This window comes from Trachurus trachurus (genome assembly GCF_905171665.1).
Source record: "Trachurus trachurus genome assembly, chromosome: 11".
Classification (NCBI taxonomy): Eukaryota; Metazoa; Chordata; class Actinopteri; order Carangiformes; family Carangidae; genus Trachurus; species Trachurus trachurus.
Window position 1 is genome coordinate 20,717,227 of NC_139904.1, and position 22,389 is coordinate 20,739,615.

Consider the following 22,389-nt stretch of genomic DNA (forward strand, 5'->3'; position numbering starts at 1 on the left):
GTGACAGAATAGAAAAACTTGAGCGCACACTTTTGAGCTTGACCCTGCTTGTGAACAGTGTGCATCTTCTTCTCTGTGTCAGTCCTTAAACCCTGGACCGTGTGCTTCAGAGCCACTGCCAACACCACAGCGAGTGATGTAATCTGTGTGGAAATGATCCACAGCTCTGCCATGTATTTGACACAATGATCTCTTTGCTCTTTTGGTCTGCAGCTGACATCCTGTTGAATACAATGAATGCTCCTCCCTCCATCAACACATCACATTCACACCTCTGATCAGTATTTATGTGTCTTTGTGATTTCCCTCATGAAAAAAATATTCATGTGTCAACCAGTATGAAGACAGTATCATTGTTTGTATCTTTCTGGGAGTGTGCATGAGTGTCATTCTGCTTGACTAGCATGACGCAGATATTTTTAGTTGGCAAAGCATTCACCAACACAAAAGCCATGGTGACTTATGTCAAGTCATACAAGTAGTTTTCCTAGGGCTCTTTTTACAGTCTATGGGCTAATCAGATGCATTACTTGGGACATTTAGTAAATGCCTTAACAAATATCTTTTTAATTGTTAGATTTTTATCTCATGCTTTTGTTGTCCTGTGTGCACAGGTCATCCGCACAGAGGAGTGACTGTGAGCCGCTGTCTTCAGGCCACCTTGTGTAAAAATGGTCATGGTTTAATAAATAGAGGAAAAAATTACACAAATTGTAGCTGTGTTTTTTAGAGACTACTTTTGTTCAGGACTGGTAGCCTACTTTTATTTTGTAATATATTAAATTTGATTTGGTTGGTCAGCATTGTCAAGTGACAAAGGATAGTTCAACATCCAGATCAGTACAGTTGCAGTGAATGTCTCCAAGAGGCCGTGTGTTCTGCATAAAATGCAAAGTCATGCAGAGGATGCCATGGAATACTATCTCATCTACTGCATGCATCGTCACGGTAACGCAGGGTGTTTCAGTTACCTTTGTGCGGAGAAAAAAAAACAGGTTGAGCACAGCCAATCAGCCACTAAAAAGGCAGGGGTCATGTCCTAAAAGGCGCCGCCCATTTTCTACTGTGATCTAATCTACCATGACTAGTTTTGAATATAGGGGTGTAAGAGACTACATGCAATGTTTTGTTCACCTCTTTTATGGTCATGTAATCATGAGCTAAACTGGTACAATGGTACATCCAAACTACAGTAGTTTATTCAGCCTGTGCTCTAATTGCAGACTCACTCTACTGGTTTACAGTGCAGCCAACACAAAGGTTAAAACCAATAGGAGGAACCAATATGCATTAGAAAATTCAGCTCTAGCAGCTCTTGGTTGACTTGGAGTTAGATATGAAGTTAGATATGATGACTGATGGGACAAACATTTGATTGAAAGACGACTCCAAAAGAAATACTCAAAAAAATATAGGAAATATGTTTGACAAATTATAAGCTGTGCACAAAAATTTGAACCAATGGAAACACTGAAAATGCGTCATGACAAAGTGCTGCTCTTGGAAGCCAAACTACAACACAACAGGTAGGCGTAACATGAATATCAGATGTCTTTGAGTGTGTCTTGTCCCTTGGGGTTCTCCAGCCAATGAGGAGGCCAGCTGGCTTTGACACTCGGTCTCTCCTTCACCAGAGCGTAATAGGCTCCCAGCTGAGGGTAATGCTCTGCAGACAACCTGCAGAACAGAAAGACGGGAGACACTTGTAGTGCAGGGTCGGACCAAAAACACCTACTGGGCCGGTCTGACTCCAGAACAGTGAGCCAGTCAATTTCCACTCACCCAAATCTGTAAAGAGTAGCAACAGTTGGAAAAACAGTCACATCTGCCAGAGAGAAGGTTGCTCCTGCCAGGTGAGACCCTGAGCCCAGCTGAAAAAAAAAGAAAAGAACAAAAATCAGTGTGTTTAAAGGGACAGTATGTGAGATTTACCCCCATCTAGCGGTGCGGTTGCATGTCGGCACGTATTCTTGCTGTTGCGTTTACGTAAACTCGGGCAGAAGTCAGAAAAACAACACACGCTGCATGTATCAGGATAAACAAGCCTCTATGTAAACAAACGGTCCGCCAGCACGAGGCAAAACAATACAGGCGTGACAATATGTTGTCATGGTGATGTCGTATTGTTTACCTGACCCACGTTTTACCGGCTTTCTCTCGTCGAGTAAAATAACATCCAGTTGGTTTGCCGACGGCGTCACTCACGGCGTCATTCAGGTGTCTGACTGCACCTGAAGGCAACACCAGTGCCTCCGTCCTTCCTCACACTAGCTACACGGTGGTGACAGTTTTAACAGGCGCTGTCTGGAAAACTTTCTCCCCGAGCCGAGAAGCTCCGGCGGCCCGAGTTTGAGGTTACTTACAGCCACGGTGACACTGAACGTAAAACATGGCGATTCAACATGGCAGAGAAGGTTCGGTGAACCCCCCCCTGTATGTTTGTAACGACTTGTAACATCTCATTCTAAGGTACGAGAAAGCGCTCGTTTGTATGCGGGCGCGATTCCACTTCAGTGAAATACGTATTTATGAAAGCGATATTTGATTTTTGTCAATAAAAAGCCAATAAAGTCCCATACTGTCCCTTTAAATACATCAGTGCTTTCTAAGTTAGTTTATGCTTGTGTGTGTGTGTGTGTGTGTGTGTGTGTGTGTGTGTGTGTGTGTTTACTGTACACACACTACCTTCTGCAGGTAACCCTCCCAAAGTCTGAGCTCAGTGGTCAGAGCCTCCTTGTTCCTCTGCAGAGCTGAGTCATGCCTCTCTTCCTCGGGGATGAACCAGTTGTAGTAGATAACTGCATCTTTAAAAAAAAGAAAGACAACAGAAACACACACACACACACACACATGAACATATTGAACAGACAGCAGCTTCAGTAAACTGTGTTAATCCTCCATAAAACATAATAAGCAGTTATATGATTTTGTTGGACTCATAGTTTATTTAATTCTGGCAGCGGATTGATATTAATAAGGTGCTTTAGTTTTTATAGGAGCAGGACAGTGTTTTATTTATCTTGAGTCAAACCCCTAGTATGTGCTGTGGGATCAACTAAAATAAACCTGCAGTGCCCACAGTTATCATAATAAAGGAACAGGTCACAGAGTGCAACCATGCGGCTCATCTGTGTGTTTTAACAGCTCTGGACAAAAATAAAGGTCCCTGGACTAAAGCAAACTGCATGCTAATGATTGGTGCTCTCCCTCTGGCAGATGTCTCAACTTGGAAACACTTTCTGTAGCAAGCTGAGTCTTTCTATTCTTGACGTAATGAATTTTCAACCTCTTTTTCAAAGAGATGAGAAGTTCCGGCTGGCTTAACCCTTAGATGCACAAGTGACTGGACCCTACACTCTTCGACCAGTATTAGACTCAGTGTGTTGTATTATATATTGTTTTATATTTTGGTCCACACAAGAAATATTACATGTTTTAAATATTTAATATTTTTCACTTTTACTTACTAAAAAAACAAAGGCAACCTAACTGTATGTAGCCTACTGTGTGTGTGTGTAGCTAATGTAGCAGCCCTGACACCTTCAATATATCATGACATATCTTCTGAGGTAAAAAAGTGAAGATAATACTTAGATATACAGTCACAGTTGATAAGAATCACAGGTTTCAATGAAATTCCATAGGAAATGAATGTGGGGCGGGCGCTTGGGGTAGTAATACAAAAACTAAAATTTCTTAAAATGTATAAAAGGTAAGATACATATTTAAATGGTATAATATCAATAGCATGTATTTTGAGGAATACCTGGGATATGAAATGATAACAACTTTTTGTTGCGAAGATATTACAAGAAAACGACCTCACCGGGTCATTTTTGACCCACTTGTGCATCTAAGGGTTAAGGATACAGCATGTTTTCAGATCCAACAGTTTGAGCTAATGTTTGAAGAGGAAGCTCAGGGTGGAGTTGAAGTTCTGCTTCAGATGAGTGTCCTGTTAGAAACCAGTCTATTCAGTCCTTGACTGGCTGCAGGAAATTAACATCCAGGATTTGCTGATATGTGGTGGTATACACATATCATTTCTCCAATCACAAGTCCTAACAAATAAACAAACATTTTGCACGCAACTGAACCGCAGCAGAACTATGTGGATCCTTCTCTATGGGAAAAGAGAAACTAGTGTGCGTGTTAGTGCGGCATCAAATTAATATATAATTAAATAAATAAATATTTTTTGTATGGATGGCAGAGTGGAACATTACAGCTTAAACGGTGACTTCCTGCCTGGTGACTATAATGTAGAAAGAAGTTGATTTGAGTTGCATGTAGACTGTAGTGTTGCTCTGCAGTCACAAGGTGTGACCTATCACCTGACCACTCAGGGATCATGTTCATTTGTCTTACTGAGTTTTTCGTAGAATGTGAGACCCTCAAACATGCGCTGGTACATCAGTGCTTGTTCTGCCGGGCTCTCTGGGATCAGCTGGGCTCCCTGGGCCTTAAACTGATTCTGACATCGGGAGAGAAGAGACACACGCATTTGAACGTCACACACTCGACGTGAGGTTGCATTTGGTGCTTGTGTGTATTCGCTGCCACACTAACCTCCAGGTAGAAACAGGCTGCGTAGGATTCGTTCACAGCAACGTCTCCATGCTTGAAAGAGGGAAGCTAGAAAACAAACAGGTTGCAAGACAGGTTGTCAAGGGTTACCTACTGTTATGAGTTTAATGCTGTGGGGAGCTAATTAACACAAACTGCTGTGCTGGTAGTGCTGGGGAACACTTACAGTAAGTGCTTTTAACACAACCGTATGGCTGTATCATGTAACATGATGACTCACTGAACTAAACTACATTAAAAATCCTGTTAATCCAAATTAACGTTATCTCGCCTGGTAAACAACGTGCCTGGTGAATAATGAATGGAGACTTAAGTTACACATGACTCCTGAAAACTTGTGCATATTGCCAGAGGTCATGTAGAAGGCATGCAATCATTAAATTATAATTTCTAACACTATTGTTTGTTTTTTCCTAAACAGTTGTTAACTATAAATTATTAGTGGAGTTGAAAGGTTGGGCTTGACGATGTCAATCTCACAATAAAAACAATGAAATATATGTAAGAAAATATGCTAACACGTTCTTAGTACGTTCTTCTAAAAACTTCAGTAAAAGACTTAAATGCTGAGGATGTCAAACTGTAAACAGGGGAATTGGTATGTGTTACGAGGTTGAACAAAACCGGGGAACATGATAAAATATTGTTATTAAATAAATAAATATATTTATATCAGATTTTTGTATTGTTTTGGTTACAAAAAATGGGTTAACTGCAATTTTTGTATTTATTTATTTGAAATGTGGCTGTAATCTAGCCTAGCAACCCATAAAAAATAAAATAAAAATACAAGATTTTTATAGTTTTTTGTGTTTTATAATCCAAAGACGAGTGGATCTACCAATTTATGGCTTTAAAATGCACCGAAGAATCAGCCAATGCGTTAAGTTTGTGTGAACTGTGCATCTGGGTTTGCTTCTGAAGTTAGAGCTGCTGGTTAACTCAACATCAGCCCAACAAGAATGAGACATGAAAGACACACTCTCTGTTGAGTTTTTGTTTGTTTGTTTGTTTGTTTGGTTTTTTACCAAGGAGCTGAAAAATATAAATTACAAACGGAGTTTGACGTCAGCTTACAAGACGCACGTTTTTCTTCTGTTGGGGTATCTAGGTTAGGCTACTCACTTTTCGGGGATAACTTGTCTATTTCAGTTAGACTACTGGTTAGTAGGTGGGGTTTCCTGCAGGCTGCTCCTACCTGACCTCTGGGATTTATATCTAACACTTCTTGAGACTTGTGCTCCATTTTCTCAAAGGAGAGCAGTTTGTGGTTGTAGCCCTGCAGGTTCTTCTCCTCCAGAGCGATCATCACCCTCCAGCAGGGAGGAGAGCCGGAGCCCCACAGCAGAGTCATGTCTTCGGCCATGGTTTCAGAGGTTCACCGCCTGGAGGCTGGAGCTGGGCCTCGGAGACGCTGAAGAGACAGAGCCAACTGCGCAGTGCGATCACCAGAGAGAGGGGATTTGTTGTTGTGACGATCATGTGACTCTCAAACTGTGATCAATGATCGCGTCGCCCCCTGGTGGCTTGGAGCGTAAACACAACTCTTTCTCTCTCCCTTTCAAATAAAAAACAACAACAATGCCACACGTTTTTCAACAAATTCACTCTGAAATTGTTTCAGAATATTATTTTCATTAACTTGACTATTAAACATAGCCTACACGAATCCAAAACAGGGCAACCAATGTGAACATGAGCAGACAACAACATGCCTACAGTTGTTCTCCCAGTAGGGCAGCTCAACCTCCTCTTGGGAGGTGAGCTAAATACTCACAATATCAGCAATAAAATTGTAGCTGAAATTTTAATATTCGGCACCCCAAGAGTTGTAGACCTGCGTGTAGGCTATCTTACTGAGTTTACTGAGTGTGAGGCCTTCTGTCACATCAGTGTCAGTGTGTTGCATTGTGATTTAAACTGATTCTATAACAACAAAGACACAAAATAAATAATGATTAGGCCTATGTATGATGTTCAAGCATGAAGCTATAATATTCAACATGTTCCATTTGACAATTAACCTCTAGAATAAAACAACAAATGAGCATAAGAAGTCATGTGCAGCTTGTTCACACTTTACTGTTACTTTATTACAGATACATAATGTCCATGGAACAAATGAGGAAAAAAGGTGTCTAATATTGGACGTAGGTGTGTGACTGAAACGTATATACGTTTCAGTCACATCCATTGACAGCACACAGATATCTGTGTGCTGTCAATGGATGTGCACAGTGGGGATGGGGGAGGGCAGATTGATACTATATGATATAACTTATTCATGGTCTTAAGACGTAAAAGTAATGACGAAGAACAACACGCACATCCCACATTTTCACTCAGTGGTTTTATTGCAGAATGTGTATACACAGCATTTCAAGTGAAAGTGTCTGTAACCATGGTTTCATGATTAGCTCACTACATGATATTTATGCAGCGATGATTCCCAGTTTTGTTTTGTTTGTTCTGGACTGTGAGAGGAGCGCACACTTCTGCTGGGACTGCTCCACAATCTGTTTCAAGTTCATACAAAGTACACCGTGACCACAAAGTTCAAAGCAAATGTCCAAAGACTTCTCCTCTCTCACCCTCTCTGCACGGAACATCATTTTTAAAAACACATATTTCAGCTCTGACCATCATCTTTCACTTCTTTCATCTTTAATTACAATTCACAGAATAGCTTCTTCTTTTTTAGCCTTTCTCTCTATATAATACAAGTGACTACAGAAAATTACAAAAATAATACAGAATATGAACTGCACTAAACATGCACACTGTATCTGGCAGCAGACAAGGGCATTTACACATCTTCTGCAGGATTCTCTGCATGTCCTTCAAATAGATTATTATTATTATTTTTTTTAAGTCCTTATCTTTTTATCTTTTTACACTTTACAAACAGTTCCTCTGAGATAAAAACTTCCTTTTCTGTGTTTTAAATCAGTCGTTCATTTCAGCTCGACGGACTATTAACGCGAGTAAGGTGCAACATCTGAGCTTTTGCAAATAAATACTGAGGAGGAGAATTCTTTTGAAATGAAAAAAGCTAAACGTCATCACCACTCACACCATATAACTACACCTGTCAAACTGTGAGTCATCTGGAAAGCAGGAAGTGACTAACACAATAGCATGGGATGGCGAAAAAGGTACAGCACTGTCCCTTTTCAATGAAAGGCACACATCAGATTGAAAACCGTTCACATGCCCACTGATCCACAGCCACACCCGCCACTTGTCAAATGTGCAGCTGCAAAAACAATCTGATTCTCATTGTTTTCCTGGCGTTCTTTGAAATTGGATAAGAGAACAAATCGAGCTTCCTCTTCAGCCCATTCATCTTTACAACCAAAATTCACAGCTTAAATAAATGAAACATAGTGAAGTCACAGCTGCAGAGTTTAAAGCAAAAAAATATCCCTTTGAACTAATACAATGTTTGAAATATTTTTACATAAATAAAAAAAATGTTTCAGCTGAATGTAGAGGCAGAATCATCGATTTTTAGATTCTCTTTTCCTTCTTTTCTTCTTCTTCACCTCCATTGTCTATTCTGGAGGATTATTTACTCTGTAGTTTCATCACTCAGACACAACAGGCAAGATTAGCAGCAAAAAACCTAAAGGGGCGTGTTACTGCTGGAGTACAAGTGTGGCGAAGGCAGGTAGCTGACGGAGGCGTCGAATCATGGTTTGTCGCTCCGTTTCCACGGCAAAGATGACAGTCAGGGGGCGGCGCATCACATTTATGTGTCTGGAGAATCAGTTAGTCCCAAAGCAAGAGCTTCCTCTGGTGTCAGACCGTTCTTCAGTGTCCGCCTCACTGCCAGAAGAGAAGAGAAGAGATTACTGTATGTGATCATATACCAATGCCTAGTGTTGGGTATAGTCACTTTGAAAAGTAACTAATAACCTTACAATATTATTGTTAAAGTAATTTGTTATTTATCTGCGTTACCTGTGAATAAATGTAATGTGTTACAATACTCAGCTGTTACTAAAAACGCCTCACACATGCTGCAGCTTAATTGACCACAGAACACACACACCCTCCTTTAAATGCACCGAGAAGTCCCATCACTGAATGACAGCGCGCGGTACCTGGTGTAACATTGCAACTGTCATGGACATTCGACATTCGGCCATCGGCACTGACCTTGATGATCTAGGTCAGATCCATCAAGTCAGGTGTGTTCAGAGTACAAAGGCCATACTGGCAGATCCCGATCATCCTCTGAACAAGGAGTTCAGACTGTTACCTTCAGGAAGAAGGCTGTCTTTTTCTAGGAAGGCCAGGTTGAACAGATACTTGAGATCATTCGTCCCATTAGCTGTCAAATATTTGAATCAGCTGTAGCTGACGATTTGGTGTAACTTGTAGGTAGTACTTTTTTTATGATGTATTCTGGTATTGGTAGGTAATACCTTTTATGATGTATTTTGATATTTCTCGTATTGCTATGTATTAATTATATGATGTATTTCTATTTATTTATTATTATTTTATGTGTGTTACATGATGTGTTTATTGTGCCAACTGCTGCTGTACACCGAATTGCCCCTTGGCGATATTAAAGCTCATCAATCAATCAATTCAGCACCCCCCATTTTCACTTAGGATTTTCCATTGTTTTATTTCATTAATTGTTTTGTTTAATTTCTGGCTATTCATCACAACTGTAATATTTTGCTAAGTGGATGTGGGTTACAACGCAAAGAGGTCACAGAGGCACTTTTGGGGCAGTTAGGTGCCCTAAGGGGTCCTCAGGTGAAGGCAGGAGTGTGTCAGTAAACAGATTGCCTGCAGCAAGAAACCGAGTGACTGATTCAGTCTGTGTTTCTGAATTATCAGGTGAGCCAAAGTGATAAAAACATTTATAAGAGAAGCAACACAGATATACATGGAATGCAAACGTGTTATGTGCTGTTGATAACACAAACAGGAAATTTATGTTGCTGTTTGTAAGTTAATAAATGTCCGTGACATCAGAGACGGTGCTTGACCTCATGTTAGTGAACCGCTCAGAGGTGATTCCTGTGACTCCAACTGTGACTAGTTCAAAATATGAGTTGTGTGAATGGCAGAATGTGATGAGTGTTTGATTTGAGTATTATTACAATAAGATAACAGCCGTTAAAGTTGAGTAGTAAATGTGAACGCATGTGTGTCAGTAAACAGATCGCCTGCAGTGAGCAACCGAGTGACTGTGTGTTTCTGAATGATCAGATTAAAAGAGTGAAAAAACTCATGCACGCCTTGAAACACCCCTGTATGTCCGAGTGTGCAGCATTCAAACCATAATATGAAACCCTGACTGCAGGCTTATGATAACAGGAATGAAGGACAGCATCTGAGAGAGGGGACGCAGTTCTTTGCAGCCGATATAAACGTATCACCCACGCATAGTTTGCATTTCACTGGGCTGTTCTTCTCCTTTTCACCAGCAAATTCAAAATAATGCTAGAAGCTTCTTCCTACAGCTTGTTTCCTTTAAGAGTTCACAGCCGGATGATATCATCGGTGGTTATTTTCAGACTTTTCAGAGCATGTATTTTGGACACAGGTTCTGTGTTGAGGTCGTACATGACTTGCGGTTCGCCCTGGACCTCCTCCTCTCTCTGGGCTGAGCTCTGGTTCCTGGACCCTGAGTGGCCGACCTCACGATGCGCTCCATGATCTCGTCTGCGGCGTCGTCTCCACCAGTCTGAGAATCCTCCACAGGTGGCGTCCAGGCCTGCATAGTGCGACCTGAACAAACAGAGAAAAGTGATAAATGCTTGTCTTTTGTTTGTTTTACTGTGTATTTATCTGTCACCCGGTGAAGAACTCCCTGTCCCCCTCACCTCCTCGTCCAGGCCGAGACCTTGTCCGTGTGCGAAGTCCGGGTACACCGCTGCTCTCCTTGTCCCCGCCGCTGAGGCTGGTTCTCAGCACCGCTTTCATGTTCTCGTGCTCTGCAGTGTCCTCAGCATGGCCCAGGCCCTGAGGCTGCTTGCTCTCCTGGCTCCCACTAGGGGCAGTGTTGTTACTGCTGGAGCCATATCGACCACACTGATGGGGAGAAACAGAAAGAAACAGGATGAGAATCTCACAGCTTTTATTTGAAGTATTTGGGCCTTTGACCATGGGGCAAGCCTGAAACATCCAGGAAAACATACAACCTGTAACAACGGCATTCCCTACCATGTTTTACTGACTAATTCACTCAGACATTTAGTGAAAAGGAAACTTTGAAGTAGTTAGTTAGTGGATTCATGCGCTCGCACACACACACAGACATGCAGACAGGCAGCACATGTGTTGATACCTCACTCTCCTCTTCATCATCCGACTACAGGAGAAAGAAAGAGTGAAATTTAAAGAACAGATAAAAGAAAAATGGAGGTGAAAATAGAAGTAAAAGGCAGTGTGTCTGTGTGTGAAGGTTTCTCTGTCTGTGTGATACTCACAGGAGCGTTGACGTCTATGATCATCTTTCCTCTGGTCTTGTTGCGTTCGCGGTGGTCAGCCCTTTTCTGTTTCTGCTGCAGCACGCGGTCTCTGGTGGTTCTGTACTCCAGCGCAAACTCACTGATGATCTTACTAAACCTGTGGACACTGATCTCCCTCACTCTGTAGGCCGGGTGACCGAGGAACAACAGGAATGAATGGAACCTGAGAGAAAGAGGCAAAGGACAGAGGGATGCTTCATACAGAAAAATAGGGATTGCAATAATACGTAGGTAAAAATAAAGTGATTTAGCACTTTAAAGCAGAAGTGAGTGATATATTTGTGTTAATATAAGTCTTAAATAGTTATATCTTCCGACAGCAATCACTTACATAGAGTGTTTGGACTGAAACACGGGTCTCTCAGTCCCTCTGCTCTGCTCTGAGCCGAAGAGAAAACATTTATCGTATCCTACAGTTTTTATCCAATGAGGAGAGAGAACGGCATGCAGGGCTGTGTGTGCAGCCAAGGAACGCCGTGAATGTGGTGACGTAGCGACGAGGACTGTTATGGTGCGTTCAAGGAAACTCGTATTTTTCCGACCGTGAAGTGGTACCAGTTCGATCTGGTACGAGTTCACCGGTCGGAAGTTACGAGTGGCCGTTATAGTGACTTTCACCGGTAAAACAGGTCGGAAAAACACGAGTGGGTTGCCTGGAACGCTACAAAGTCGTAAGTTGTGACTTGAAGCTGTAATTTACGATTTCAAAAGCCTGCCTGGAACGCAGCATTAGCGAAAACGACCGGATCACTCACTTCTGCTTTAATACATAATGCACTAATCAAGCTAAACAAACTGTGAGAATCAGAATCAGAATCAGAATTTATTTGTCATTGCACAACAGCACAACAAGGTTAAAAGCTAAACCTTAAAGTGTAACCACACATAGAAACAAGACAGACAATAAACAGTAACACAATCAGTGCCGACATTCAGTTATTCAACAATCAACAATTATGATAATGTGTATAGATAAAGTGACAGTGCAAGTGCATTGATGACTAGCAGGGTAAAATATGAGAGTATACTGTATGTATAAAAATAAGTAAATAAATAAGAGATATGTACGTATATGAATATAGCCATATAGGCTGTCTGTTCATGTTTGCATTCAGTATTGTGATGGCTTTGGGGTAAAAGCTGTTTTTCAGTCTGTTTGTCTTGCTACCTGTTGATGATCCTGCGGTGAACTATCTTGAGGATGATGATCCTCTCAGCGCAGTCTTTGAGGAAGTCAGACATCTTCTGCTTCAGCTGTGGCTTCATCTCATGCTTGGCGATGACCTTCAGGTGATCCCATGAGGCTTTGCAGCGACGCTCCATCTGACACAGGTTTTCCTGCAGCTGGTCAAAATCCACCTGATAGAAGAGATGATGTGAGTGAATAAGCAACACGTGGTGAAACGCATGTGGTCGAAAGTCTTGTTCAGTCGCACCGTAAAACAGAATCTAGTCCAACCTCATGTTTTATCGAGTTTTTTAAATTCCAAGTTATTTCTAGTTTTGAATTCAAGATATTAAAGTTTGAGTTTTGACCTGTAATGATTCTAATGAATGTATCACAATCAGACTTCCCAGCATGTTTTGTTTGCGAGTCAAATCTCTCCAGACATCTTTCTTTTTGTAGTTTTTGAGAAAACAAATATGGCATAAACTAGCTGTGTCTTTATTGCTTGTTAAACAGCAGTTGTTTCCTCTGTTAGTAGTGAAAACAATCCTTGTATTGACACTAGTGGCTCTAACAGCAGCCGACACAGCTGGATGATCTTTGCAGGAAAAATGATTCTTCAAACTGACAAAAAGTAGCTTGAAAGTCACTGTTGAATGTGCCTGGTATCTATCTCTATCTATCTATTCATTCTAACTTTCCCAAATTCAGTGAACTGCTTTTGCACGACAGTGACTTGTGAGCCGAGTTGGAGAAAAGTTTTCAAGCTACGCTCACTTCCTGTAACCCACATGTTTGAGGCAACAGGAGAACTCACGTTTCGAGTTGCACCAGTTGGACCAGCTTGAAATGTTTTGCACTGGCGCAGATTCAAACCAGTGCGAAGCGTACCTTTGCAGAACGTGTGATGGCTCCGATCTCTGAGTACAGGTCGGTGCTCTGAGGGAAGTTCTCCACCACGGCAGAGCAGGCGTGATGCAGTAGAGACTGTTTATGAACCGTGTCCTTCACCTCCAGAACCTTCTCCAGATATGTAAACTCGAATCCTTTAGCCTGGACACATGGACACACTAGTTACTAACAAAGGTCAGGGGCCTCAGGGCCTCAGACACACTCTCTAAATTAGGGGTGTCAAACTAATTTTAGTTCAGGGGCCACAGCACAATTTCATCTCCAGTAAAACAACAGCATATTACCCTATAAATAATGAGTGAACTTTTAATTTTTCCTTTTGTTTTAGTGCAAAGAAGTTCACATATCTCCATATGCATATCCTTTACAAAACATTAGGAACAACCTGAAATTCCTTGAGAAAACTGTGTGGAATTTCCACAATGTGTCTTCTGTCTTCTATGTAATTTTCATACTTGGAAAATTCATCCTGGTGGGACGGTTTTGGCCCATGGGCCAAACACCCCTGCTCTAAATTATAGTTGCAGATATGTGATGTAATTTTTAAAATACAAATTTTGGAGATTCACACTCTAATAAAATCCCTGGTAATGTCTATAATAATTGCAGTAGGAGACATTCCACCTCTGTCAGATGAAGTTAACCTGTGATGGTCGTGACTCACATTGGTGCCATTTAGGAAGTTTCCCATTGAGAGCAGTGTGGACAGGATGTAGCGTAGAGTTTTGTTCTTCTCCAGCTGCTCCATACCCTCCTTCAGATCCTGCAGCGGCTCTGCTACTTCCTGGAAGGAGGAAGACACACACAAACACACACGCACACACATCATTTGTTCAGACTCCTGAAAACATGTGATTCATTAGTCTACAGTTATACAAGTGGTGAGTAAACAGGTGCACCTCCCCTCCTGCCACAACTCATCTGCTTTTGTTTTAGGTCAGGAGAGGTCGTGTAAAGGTAGCAGCCGCAATATCAAACGCCCTTCTGACGACATGAAAACTTTGTTTTCTTGCGAGCCTTTGTTTGTATGCCTGCGCGCTATGCTGCCCTCCATTAAGCCTCCCACTACCACACCGTCCCACAGAGTTGAGTTGGGAAAGCAGCTCTGCCGAATATGCGGTTGGGCATCGTGCCTTTCATGGAGAGATTAAAGGCAACTGCATCCTGTGGAAAGCTGTAAAATTTACAGGACAGCAACGGAGGGTCGGCATGTTTTTCATTCTCTGGGTCTGACTTTGAACTCCTTCTCCTGGATGCATTCTTTGCTTGAGTAAAACATGGTGTGCCAGAGGAAGAAGACGAGGTGCTGCTAATAAGCCTGCATATTTAGTTCTGATGTTATTATGTAACTATGTAACCATGTCTGTTTTGTGGATGTTGTTTGTGCTAGAATGGATATTGATACTTACTGACTTGGGCATTGGACACACGAACACACACGTGCTCTGTTTCTTCTTTAACAAAAGCACAATCACGTATGACTGTATGTTTTTAGATGTGCACTTGGTAAGGGTTTTTGTTTGGACATTCTCATGATGCATCAACCATTTTTTCTCCAATTTAGTGCAGTTTTATTTCAAAAGAAAAAAGAAACAAAAAGAAAAAGAAGCAGTGCCTCTGGTTTAAACAGACCTTCTCTGTGGCCTCGTAGTCCATCTTGAAGGCCCAGAGCTGGAGTCTGGCAGACAGCTCACTAATGGAGGACAGAGTGAGGAGGAACTGCTCTGCTGAGCCCAGTGGGACGTCGGGGTTGGCCAGCTGAGCCTCCTGGATCTTCTGCTTCTCTTCCTCTGTGGGGATCATGGTTAGGATTTTCTGAGGGCAAAGAACAACAGATAGTAGGCGTCAAATTATGAAATAAAAGTTGAAGCGACAAGTTTCAATCGTCACTTGCTTCTTTTTCACTGTCGCATGTATCTCTCACCTCTATGCCTTCCTTGTTGAGCGCATACTCATCAAAGTTAAGGATGGCCGTCTTTATGGTTCGAGGAGGAGGCAGCACCGTCAAGCCGATATTGATGGCGTTGCTCCTCTTGGAATCCAGCACGATGATCTCCTGCCGCTTGCCGTCTGCTGCTGTTTTCTAGGGCACGAAAATACAGAGGGTCAGTGCTGGGTCTCTGTCTGGCCCCTCCTCAGTGTGGCCTGCTTTATGGGGTTGGATAAGAGTGATCACCACTCAGGTTACACTGACTGACAACAAGAGCTAGATGGTTAGTGGGAGCAGGAAATACCATTACAGGTTAGTTCTATACTTATGTGTAGCCTACATGTGTTTTAGTTTTAGCATGTGGATAAGTCTGCAGACATATTGTGACTATATAAATGGCTATGACATCATAAGCACTTGAGGCTATTGTAGGCTATAATGGAAAGGAAGTGTGTCATCACATTAAAGTGTAACAGAGTAGGTGCTAAGACTTGGTTACTGCCCCTGGGAATTTTTTTTTAGCATAATATGAGAGCGGTAGATTTACATTCCAGTACAACTACAACTAATGAGCTGCTTCATGTTACAGTTTATGCTGTTGTGACGCAGATGTATTTACTTGAAGCACATTTCCCAATGTTGTTCATTCATTTTTTAAAAACATATTATTAATTAATATTTTTATTTTACCATGGTGTTATGTCAAAAGATGTTTCTAATAATGCTGACCAAATGAATTGGTCAGACCAGCGGTTAAAGGGGAACTATGCAAGTCTGGCTGCTTTTCAATTGTGTTGCTAACCCTCCTCCCGGCCATGTGCATTTGTTTTAAACAAATTACTCACAATTACTCAGAAAGTTTTTAATTAAGGTAAAAATGTAGCAGCTCTTTCAATAACCTCACCTGTTCCCAGAACTTGTGAAGATTTGAGGTTGGTAAAAGGTAAAACCAGCCACAACATACCTCCTCATGGTTGTCTGCCAGACAGTACACCCCTGTTTATCCAGAGGCATGTAAAAATGTGAAACCACCAGTCTGACATTGTGTCATAGTCGCAATGTGTTTTCTGATTTCTCCCTGACCTTGACCTTGTTTGTCCCTGAATCCAAGCGGACATTAGTGCAAACTTTGAAGGGATTCCCTAGAGGTAGGATATATGCAATATTGTTCTCACAAGGTTCAAATCATGCTTTCTGATGTCACTATGACTTTAACCTTTGACCATTTACTGCCACCAAAATCTAGTCAGAGTTTCTTTGAGTCCTAATCATGTGAATGCCAAATTTGAAGGAATTCTGTCTATGCAAAATAAAAGGACGAAAAGAACAGACAGCCTCAAAACAATATTGGGTTTGAGTTTTAGATAAGGAGTCCATATAAGCACTGGTAAAGTTTCCTCAGACCTTTGAAGGCTTTGGCTTCTAAAAGTCCTTTTTAAACTTGCTTTCTCTCATTATCTGTCAGCTTTGCTTGAGTTATTTCGATCTGGAGACCACCATCACTGTGTCACATTATGTGTGGGCCTGACGTGAGTTACTTACTGGTTTGGCTCTAACAGGAGTTGGGGTTTGAAGCAGTGGCTCAGAAGTTCAAAGCGTGAGGTGTCTGCGTTCAGCTCCCGTGTCTTAGTAGACCATACTTTTCTCATTTAAAAGCTTTTTGAGAAGTATGTAGGATTCAACGTTCCCCCGTTTGATCCAGATCAAAACACACATGACCTTGCTTAACCCTTAAAACATTGAGTATTGGAAATGACGGCCACCAAACCTACAGACAGGAGGAGCTAGTGATGAAGCAAGAGCCACCGGAGCACTTGAAATATCATGAGAGGACAGGACTCCTGATGAAGTTTTGCAGTTTTTTGAAGAGGTAGTACTGTAGCTGAAGACAAATCTGCCAGCACTGACCAGAATCCCAAAACATTCTGCGCCCCCGACCAGGCACTGGTTATTTACCTTTGTCACTGGCATTTCCTTCGACTTCGACTCAAACAGATGCTCCAGTTTAGCTGTGTCCAACTTTACTGGCTCCAGTTTGGACCAGAATAAGTCTCCACTCCGCTTGTAGTCCCTGTACTGAGAGTCTGTCGGACGCACCTGATCACAAAGACAAGAATGGACTACATTAAGTGGAGACATGTGTTAAACTCCCATTTCCTTTAATAAAACAGGTAAATGAGAGAGAAAGAACCACGAATAATAGCAGCAACAGGAACATGTTGAGTGAGTCATTGTTTTTGATGACCTCTTAATCTTAACAGGGGAAACATGTAGGCGTAGTCTTTAAAGAACTCTCCATCTTGATCTGTAGCATCTTCTGGCCAACCAGCGCTGTTTGTTAAACCTAAAACAGTAACAGGACCTAATGTCTGAAACTGAAGTCATTACTGTAATTAAATTGTAAATCTACCTCCAGTTTTCAGCCCCTAGATAAATTTGGGTATAAAAGTGGTGACACATCTTTTCAAAAATCTACCCAATGAAAAAAAAGTTGCTGTTTGTGTTGACTCACCTCGCTCCAGAAAAGCCTGATTGTCTTCCTCTTCTTGTTGAATGAAGGCGGTTCTGGAGGAGGAGGCGCTGGCATCGGAGCACTAAAGCATGGAGGAGGAGGAGGCCTCATAATCCCTATCAGGGGAGGAGGTGGGGGGCAGATGCCTAACATAGGTGGCGGTGGGGGGAAGCAAGGTGGAAGAGGAGGTGGGGGCGGGAGGTCGCCGCACCCTCCCATCAAAACGGGGTCCAGAATGTCCTTGTCGTCGTCCTCTGTCAGGTCGGTGAAGTTGATATCTCCGATGCGCAGCTCTCGAGGGCTGGCCAGGAGCTGGTCCCAGATGGTGTCTGATTCCTTTTTGGGGGGCGGGGTCGGGGGCGGGGGCTCGTTGGCTGGGGCGTCCAGGTGAGGGTGGGGTGAAGTGAGGTCCTTGATCAAGTTTCCAAATCGTTCGGCGAGCGGACGGATGCTCCTATGCTGCTCTGATTTGTCATCCCTGTTGTCACTCTCCTTATCGGCGTCCAGCTGCCCCTCTGCGTCCTCCTTGGTTTCTTTGTCCTCCCCATCTCCTCGCTCTTTCTCCTTCTCTGCATCCTCCTCTTCCTCCTCTTCATCACTGGGCTTCTTGTTCTGGGAGTACAGCATGTCCAGCATGAAGAGCTTACTGTTGAGGAGTTTACTGCACGGCTCGTTCACCTCTCCCTCCTTAAAGCCTGAGAAAGAGAGTAACACATTAGTAGGTCTTATTTGAGTTATTTTAGAGTATAATGAGGATGGAACAGGGTTAAGGTTAGAATATTCTTACCAAAAATCATGTATTTTCCTATTAACAGTTTTCCACAACTACCTTTCATTTCCACTGGTGAAGTAATGATACATTCTCTCTACGTGCTGCATTAAGACCTCATCTCTGTGTATCAGTACAAACACTGACGTTGTTATTGCTACTGTGTTTGTGGTTGATGTTGCTGCTTTTTAAAAAAAATGTTTTGTCCTTTTTTATGGTTTGGTTTTACTGTTGATTGTGTTTATTTGTTTGTAATTGTGGATTTGTGGCAATGCAGAAATTCTTCTTGTCATATAACACAGGCATGTTCAAAATGTCATGTCTGATATCCTCATATAATGCTCAGACAAAAACCCTTATCACTCAGAGGTGTTTTGACCTTAATCGACCTTGACTTGCATAATGCAGTGCAAATCCATGTTTGTCTGTTTCTGTTGATGTTCTGTTTGTCATTCAACTGCACTGGTGAAAGTGAATATGAACATATAAAAAAAAAAAAAAAAGTAAAAACACTGACCAGGAGTCAGGTATCAGTCAGCTGTGAACGATGAACATTACACACAGACTCAGTTAATTCAGTGTTTTAGCTTTCAGCTACATTACCTCACTGACAGTAAACTGTGTCCCAGTGGGAGCTTTCATTGAAAAAATCATAATTTTTCACATTTGTCTTGAGCGCTGGGGAAAAAACACTGAGAAAGTGCGTCTCTTATAATATTAGGGAATGCCCTGAATGATGATTTTTGTCTTAAGTCTTAAGTATGTCAACATTCTTGTTAAAGGTCTATTGTACTTGAAACAAGTTGGCAAAATTGCATAAACTGATCAAATTTTTTTCACAAAGGTTCTTTAACCTAAATGCTCTGATAATCTTTCAAGTGTTTTTACCTAGGGAAGTAATTTGGTTGCACTGTTCAGTAACTATAATAGTCAAACAATCAATAGTTTAAAATTATTTTTAAAAAGAAAGAATTGTGATAAATCATGATCATGATGTTACTATAAAAAAAAAATGAAATTATATTTTTGCCGTATCGTCCACCTCTACAGTAACTTCTACAGTTATATCTAGGTAAACAGATTTTCAATTTGGTGGAAATGGTGCACTGCTACCACATCAGAAAAAGTCAGCTCATCCCTGCATCCTCAGACATCTCACCTGTTTCCAGGGCAACAGGCCATAATACAGCAGATCAGTAACCTTGTGTTAAAAAAAACTGCTATTGAATGAAGCACTCTTCAGATGAAAAACTGCCCACCATTCTCCGCGCTCCCCCGCTCCTCTCTCTCCAGAGTGCTGCTGGCAGAGGAGATGCTGGAGGCCGAGCAGTTGTCCTTCTCGTTCACTTCCTCATTCTGCCGTTCCTTGTCGCTCAAGATGCCGCTGTCCTCCTCTGCCTCCTCTCTCTCTCTCTCCGATTCCTGCTCCTTGACTTCCTCCTCCTCCTTTTCTGTGGTTGTTTCCTCCTGCACTTCCTCTCCTTCCTCTTCTTTCTGTTCTTCCTCCTCTTCGGCGGTGGCTTCTGCCTCTTTCTCCTCTGTTTCTACGCTGGCACTGGAGTCATCAGCCTCGCCTGTAACAAAGAGTCAGTATAACTGTAAGACTCTGATTACGAGCTTTATCTCTCAAACTGATAGACTCTTGTAATTCCTGAATTTTACAATCCTGTGGGATAGTGTAAGAATTATTTACAGTGAAATACTGTTTGAAACGGCTCTCTTTGATTTTAAAGGTTGCACATGGGACACGCCTGTATCAATACACTTTCACCCACACCCACACACACACACACAAGAAAACAAGAAAAACAAAAACACACACTCATGCTCTAATGTAAACAATATGGCGTGTAAACAAAACTGGGTTATTGCAGCACCAGGATATGAAGAGGAAATGAAGAATTAAGTTCCTGTTTAGGTCAAAACACACTCACGTATGGCACACACGCGTACCTCAACAGTAACAGTCCATGCAGTGATGCAGGCGAGGTTAGAATAACATGGCACTCAGAGGCCTCAGACACTCGCCTGTGTGAGCTACAGAACCTCATCTCATGGCCGAGCATGCACTCCAACACAAGGCTGTTTTCTTACACAAGATGTTTTGGCATCACACTTTCAAAAAGCTCTTTCAAAAGCCCATTTGACCCTTTCACCCATATCCTCTCTGTATTTTCTTCTTTCTACCCCAATGATGCTGTCCCCTCCTCTCCCTCCCTTTTTTTTCCACAGTCTGTCTCTTCTCTCCCTCTCTTGCTCACACCTGCATGTTAATTTAAAGAGCAGGCTGCAAACTGAAACAATTTAAGGTTAAGAATTATTGCTCTGGGGTGCACTGTTGGGAATCGAACTAGTGAGCTTCTGGTTCTAACTCCCTGAAGTATCAACCAGCAAGTGTTCTAAACTATGAAACCTCTGACACACTGATTTTAAGCTATTTATGATAATGTATTTATGGCCAACATATTTCTTTCAATAGCCATTCAATGCTCATGCATTCAGAAATAGTATACAGTCAGTTTCAATTATATCGTCCATTCACACTTGCCTTCATACACACTAGAGATTCATAGAGATACTAGTTGCTGCTCTGTTGTGTTTTCTGACGAACTAGCTGTTCAAATGTCTCCAAATCAACCGAATTAAATTCAATGTGTTTCCATTACTAATTAAATTATCATATTGTAGATTATTCCGCAGTGTCATAAAGCCTAAGCTTAACCCCTTTAAAATGATATGTTTAGCAGTATCAATACTGGACTAACAGGAGAAACAGCAACCCAAACAGTAATAGTACAGTAGCTATGTAGTATATCATATATCACTTTGTGTTAATAGTCAACAGTAATAAATACTTATTGCCCTACCAGTCTCAGAGGGGGTATAAGGGGTGGCAGAGGCTTCTGCTTCAAGTTCAGCCTCTGTGTCCTCTTGAGAGGCGAAGGAAGACGGGGTGCTGCTGCGCGATGATGAGGGCCAGGCCTCTGAGGGTGTAAAGGTCAGGTTGAGGTCAGGGCGAGTCCTCGAGACCCGGACACGCTCCTTCTCGAACTCCTCTGCTGCCAGACGCTCCACGTTCTTATACCTGAGAGAGAAGGTTAAAAAAAAGGAAGGTAAAAACAGAGTCAGAGGCAAAGTCTGGCCTTTCTCTGCAGTGCTGCTCTGTGTCGCTCATTTGCAAAACTGTCTAAGACTAAACCAACAATTACCAATAATCTTTAGCCAGTTTAGTTGAATTCATCACAAACTTCACCACTTCCCAAAAAACACTGCACATTCTTCACCTGTGTAGCTGCGATGCCACCTCAACACCCTACTACAGTATGAGCCCACCTCACGCCTCTACTTTGTCCAAATGATTGGTCCACAAAGAATTCAATGCATTCACTTCGAATTTCCTGCAGAGGTTCACCATCCTGGTCCTCTCTCCTGGTCTATCTAGGGCAAACGCTTCACTATCAGACTGAGTCCAATATATGCAACAAGAGGGAGTTCAGAGAAGAAGCAACGGTGTTAGGGAGGAGGGTGTAGAGCAGAGGAGAACGACGGGAGAGAAGAATGAAAGAGATGGGGAGAAGTTAATGTTAGTTTGGCTGCTGAAAGGCCAAACATCAGAAGTGAATCAGAGTAAACCTGTTCAAGATGTGCTTCGGTCAGGTCTGTTGGCTTGTCCTTTGCATTTCTCTTCCTACCTCCCTTGTCTTCCTCCTTTTCTTCCTCTATCAAACTTTACAATTCAACCTGCCGGCCAGAACAGAGATTTAGGGCACTGAATCAACCCTCTCTCTCTCTCTCTCTCTCTCTCTCTCTCCCTCTCTCTCTTTCTTTCTCTAACCCCTCCTCTTTCCCACCGTACCATGAATGTGTGGAGCCTCTGTTCAGAGTTCATTAGCATCAGGCCACTTCAGAGGGCCGAGGAAACTAGATACCAATATATATGTGTGTGTTTGTGTGCATGTGCATGTGATCAGGAGTGAAATGTGGTGAGTGAGCCAACTGTGTATTGTGTGACTG

General features: G+C 42.1%; 2 protein-coding genes across 4 annotated transcripts in view; both read right to left on the minus strand.

Annotated features, from left to right (window-relative positions):
* Nucleotides 1–1,169: 1,169 nt before the first annotated feature.
* LOC310993671 (glutathione S-transferase A-like) lies at nucleotides 1,170–6,043 on the minus strand. 2 transcript variants are annotated; one of them, XM_083982098.1, is made up of 6 exons: nucleotides 5,786–6,043; nucleotides 4,570–4,635; nucleotides 4,369–4,474; nucleotides 2,686–2,804; nucleotides 1,783–1,871; nucleotides 1,170–1,677 (listed from the first exon to the last, which is right to left on the minus strand). In XM_083982098.1, exons 1-6 carry the CDS (start codon nucleotides 5,951–5,953, stop codon nucleotides 1,545–1,547), a joined length of 681 nt encoding a protein of 226 aa, XP_083838224.1. In that variant the 5' UTR covers nucleotides 5,954–6,043; the 3' UTR covers nucleotides 1,170–1,544. The 2 variants fall into 2 exon arrangements, with proteins under 2 accessions (XP_083838224.1, XP_083838223.1); XM_083982097.1 differs by having other exon boundaries at nucleotides 2,683–2,804.
* A 1,402-nt stretch (nucleotides 6,044–7,445) lies between these two features.
* Nucleotides 7,446–22,389, minus strand: part of fhod3a (formin homology 2 domain containing 3a) — a 56,495-nt gene continuing 41,551 nt past the window's right edge. For both annotated transcript variants that reach the window (XM_083982227.1, XM_083982226.1), the window contains 14 exons: nucleotides 21,243–21,460; nucleotides 19,635–19,949; nucleotides 17,607–18,301; nucleotides 17,051–17,191; nucleotides 15,089–15,247; nucleotides 14,797–14,979; nucleotides 13,829–13,948; nucleotides 13,144–13,305; nucleotides 12,253–12,443; nucleotides 11,043–11,247; nucleotides 10,901–10,924; nucleotides 10,437–10,644; nucleotides 10,177–10,341; nucleotides 7,446–8,415 (listed from right to left, as the gene is read on the minus strand). In XM_083982227.1, coding sequence (XP_083838353.1) covers nucleotides 8,339–8,415; nucleotides 10,177–10,341; nucleotides 10,437–10,644; nucleotides 10,901–10,924; nucleotides 11,043–11,247; nucleotides 12,253–12,443; nucleotides 13,144–13,305; nucleotides 13,829–13,948; nucleotides 14,797–14,979; nucleotides 15,089–15,247; nucleotides 17,051–17,191; nucleotides 17,607–18,301; nucleotides 19,635–19,949; nucleotides 21,243–21,460 — 2,863 coding nt within the window. In that variant the 3' untranslated portion in view covers nucleotides 7,446–8,338. The remainder of the gene's footprint in view (nucleotides 8,416–10,176; nucleotides 10,342–10,436; nucleotides 10,645–10,900; nucleotides 10,925–11,042; nucleotides 11,248–12,252; nucleotides 12,444–13,143; nucleotides 13,306–13,828; nucleotides 13,949–14,796; nucleotides 14,980–15,088; nucleotides 15,248–17,050; nucleotides 17,192–17,606; nucleotides 18,302–19,634; nucleotides 19,950–21,242; nucleotides 21,461–22,389) is intronic.